Here is a 3,644-nt window from a genome sequence, read left to right as displayed (position 1 = left end):
TTGTTACGTAAACTGAACTCTCATTTTAATATGGTGAAACTATTCCTTTTTTTATATATATATATATTTAAAACATTGAACATCTAATAGTCAAATCATAGTGTAAAAGCAGGTGAGCTGGTTCTACTCTTTTTGGCCATTTTCTGGTGTTTTGAGGTTATCCATAGACAGGCTAGAAATGTTTTAACAATTTCAATTTTGTTGTGAAGCTTGCATTCAATTGCCCCTACCTGTTGAACACAACAAGCTTCAATTCCCCCTGTCACAAGGGGATTTATGGCTGATTTTAGATGAAATCGTCCACCCTGTTACCGTCAACCCTGTTACTTTATTTGGCACTTAATAGACACTTACCATAGTAATTTTTTATTTAACCTCTTGAGATGAGAAAACGTGTTTTTATGAAGTTCATCATGTGCTCTTTATGACAGAATGATACAATTAGATGAAATCAAATTATAATTTTTTTTGACCAAGTTACACTTCTCAAAAGGCACCGAATTGGTGGAATGACCCAGTAGCTATCACCACATATAGTAGCTCTGTGTAGTGTCCACTTGGCTGGGTTTGGTCTCTGAGGAGGAGGACACCTCTTTGTCCTTCTCACTGTCCACCTCCCACAGGTTGATGAGGGGAGGGTAGAGCTCATTAAGGGGGATGGAGGATGTTTTCTGCATGTACTTTTTCAGGGAGTGATTGTAGTTTTTCCTCTTCCACCTCTTGGCAATGTACACAGCCATAGAAGCCAGGCTGATGATGCCGAATATGGTTCCCATGACAGCTGCGAGAGCGGTGTTAGTGCCTTGGTCAGATATCTCCACAGCAAAGGCTGCGTGCTTCGTCGTGACGTTGACACAGGACTTTTGCATCTGCTGGTGGATGTTGGAGACGGTGAGACACACCTCGTACTCGGTGGCAGGCTGTAGGTGTGTGAGGTTATACTCATGGACATCCACTGGGACCCTGGCTGTGTAGGTGATGTGGGGGTTGTCTATCTTCATGGTGGCAGATGACCACTTGAGGTTGGAGGTCATGACATTGGAGTTCACCTTCCAGGAGACCAGGATGGAGTGGGACTCAGTCTGCTTCACGTAGACCTTCATCAGCTGGGTGCTGTCTAAGAGAGTACCATTTACCCTAATAGCAGTCACCCGAGTGTCCGCCCCCTCAGCATTTTGTGCCACACAGGTGTACCTGCCAGAGTCCTCCACCTGGATGTGAGAGATGCGCAGCGTTCCTTCGCTACTGAGGCTGTACTTATCAGACATGGTGTCCATCATCACCTTGTTCCCCATGGGCGTGACCCAGTAGATCTCCGGTTCGGGCTGGGACATGGCTCGGCAATCCAGATCCACAGTCATGCCGATGTCCAGGTTCAGGTGGTTGGGAAAGGTGTCGTGAGAGATCATCGGCAGGCACTGCTCCGCTGAGTCCTGCTGGAGCACCTCCCTCACATGCTGCCCTCTGACCTCGGCTGGCATGGCACAGAGCATGGAGAGGGGCTCCATGAAGCGGATGCTGGTCTTGTTGGAGCTCATCCACTGGATGACGCAGTCGCATCGCATGGGGTTGCTGTGGATGCTGATCTCACGCAGGTTGGGCAGGAAGTCCACGGTAGACTGGTAGAGGGCGTTAAGGGCATTGTTGTTCAACATGAGGCTCTCCAGGGCAGGGAGGTCACGGAAGGCCTGGCGGTTCACGTAGGAGAACTTGGGGTTGTTAGTGGCCTCCAGCTTGGTGAGCTCAGGGAGGTTATCGAGGGCAAATCGGTCAATGCAGGCCAGCTCCCCCATGTTGTTTATGCCCAGCTCTTTCAGCCTCAGCATGTTCTTCAAGTCCCCCTCTTTGATTTTGTGCACAGGATTTTTGTTCAAGTCCAAGAACTTGAGGTTAGGTAATTTCTGAAGAGCGTTCTGAGGAACTCTGACTAGCTTATTGTCGTAGAAGGAGAGACTCTCTAGGTTGTCTAGTCCCACAAAAGAATTTCCAGGAATGTCTGTTAAATCCATTCCAGCCAGAACCAAGCTCCTCAGGTTTACAAGAGGCTTGAAGTTAAAGTCCAGGATGCCAACGACAGGGTTTTCCCCGATCATGAGGATCTCCAGGTTGGGCGTGGACTCAAACCAGCGGCTGTCGATGGCCTTGAGCCTGTTAGAGTTGAGATGGAGCCTGAGCAGGTTGTGCAGGCCAGAGAGGGCATTGGGGGAGATAATGTTGATCTGGTTATGGTTGATGTAGAGCTCTTGCAGGTTGCTGAGGTCCTGCAGGCAGTAGTCAGGCATCTCAGTGATCTGGTTCTCCTCCAGGTGAAGGGTGGTGAGCTGAGACATGTTGCTGAGGCCCACGTCGCGGATGCTGCTGAAGTTGTTCTGAGACAGGTCCAGCTCTGTCAGGTTGTAGAGCTGCTCCAGCTCCTCACTGGTCCTGGCGATGTAGTTGCTCTGCAGGAGGAGCACCTGCGTGTCACTGGACAGGTTACCTGGGATGCGTGTGAGACGGAGGTCGTTGCAGTCCACCGTCGTGGCTTCTCTGTAGGTGGACTGGGGGGTGAACCAGGGTCGGATCTCACACACACACTGCTGGGGACACTCATTATCTCTCTGGATGGAGGATAGTCCAACGGACGACAGAATCAGGCCAGCGAACAACTGGCCTAGTAGACAGTAGATAAACCTCCCTCTAGCCATGCTGTCTGTCTGCGTTCACCTGTCTAAACCCACAGGGTTGGACACCAGAAGGGGTAGATGACCTTGGAGGGAGCTGTGTGATTGTCATTAATCAGAGGGGGTGCTGATTGTAGTTGTATCCCTCTAAAATTGTCCAGACGGGAAAAGATGTGCAGGGGGTTCCAATTAAACAGTTACAGTGTTACAGTGAGTCTCCCACTGTTCAGAGTTTTTCTTTCATCAAGACCTCAGGACTGCAAGGTGAGTCTGTAAAACAAAGACAAAAAAAGACAATGAGTCACTGTACAGTTTAGTTTAACACAAGGACACCCAGGAGCACAAATACCATTCAGAAATATATATTTATGAGACTAAGGGAGTTGGTGAAAACTAGTGTCAGGGGTATATGTAAGGCTATACTGTATCATACGTCTAGTCACATCATATTACCGAAAGTTACATTTCAGCCATGTTAAATAAAACATGACTGTAACACAGCTCCTGATGATGTTGAGAGCAAACCGTCTGTTTACATCTGTCATGATCGTTTACGGACGAGAAGGACCAAGGCGCAGCGTGATATGCATTCATATTTATTTACGTACTGAACACACGACAAAACAACAAACGAAACGTGAAGTCCAAGGTAGACAAAAAACATACCTCACACGGAACAAGATCCCACAACTAACTCGTGCCAAAAGGCTGCCTAAGTATGGTCCCCAATCAGAGACAACGAGCGACAACCTGGGAACCACACAGGCCAACATAGATCTAGACATACTAGAATCTAACATAGACAAACCCAACACAGAAAATACACACCCTGACTCAACAAATACAAGTCCCTTGAGTCAGGGCGTGACAACATCTTCATCTGAGAGATTGCTAATATGAATTATGCAGCATCATCAGTTATGAGGAAAACTGCGAAATCAGCTCATTTTAATGCACAATAATAATAAAAAAACACCCCTC

General features: G+C 47.8%; 1 protein-coding gene across 1 annotated transcript; it reads right to left on the bottom strand.

Moving 5' to 3' along the window:
- Positions 1-524: 524 nt before the first annotated feature.
- Positions 525-2,687, bottom strand: LOC311138930 (leucine-rich repeat neuronal protein 1-like; the record flags this gene model as incomplete). Its single annotated transcript, XM_084173744.1, has 1 exon — positions 525-2,687. The coding sequence occupies one exon, from the start codon at positions 2,685-2,687 to the stop codon at positions 525-527; it is 2,163 nt and encodes a 720-aa protein (XP_084029870.1).
- Positions 2,688-3,644: the final 957 nt, after the last annotated feature.

Source organism: Coregonus lavaretus, assembly GCF_964263955.1.
Source record: "Coregonus lavaretus genome assembly, chromosome: 12".
Classification (NCBI taxonomy): domain Eukaryota; kingdom Metazoa; phylum Chordata; class Actinopteri; order Salmoniformes; family Salmonidae; genus Coregonus; species Coregonus lavaretus.
The sequence above is the reverse complement of the archived record's forward strand: the minus strand, read 5'-3'. Positions and strand labels throughout refer to the sequence as shown.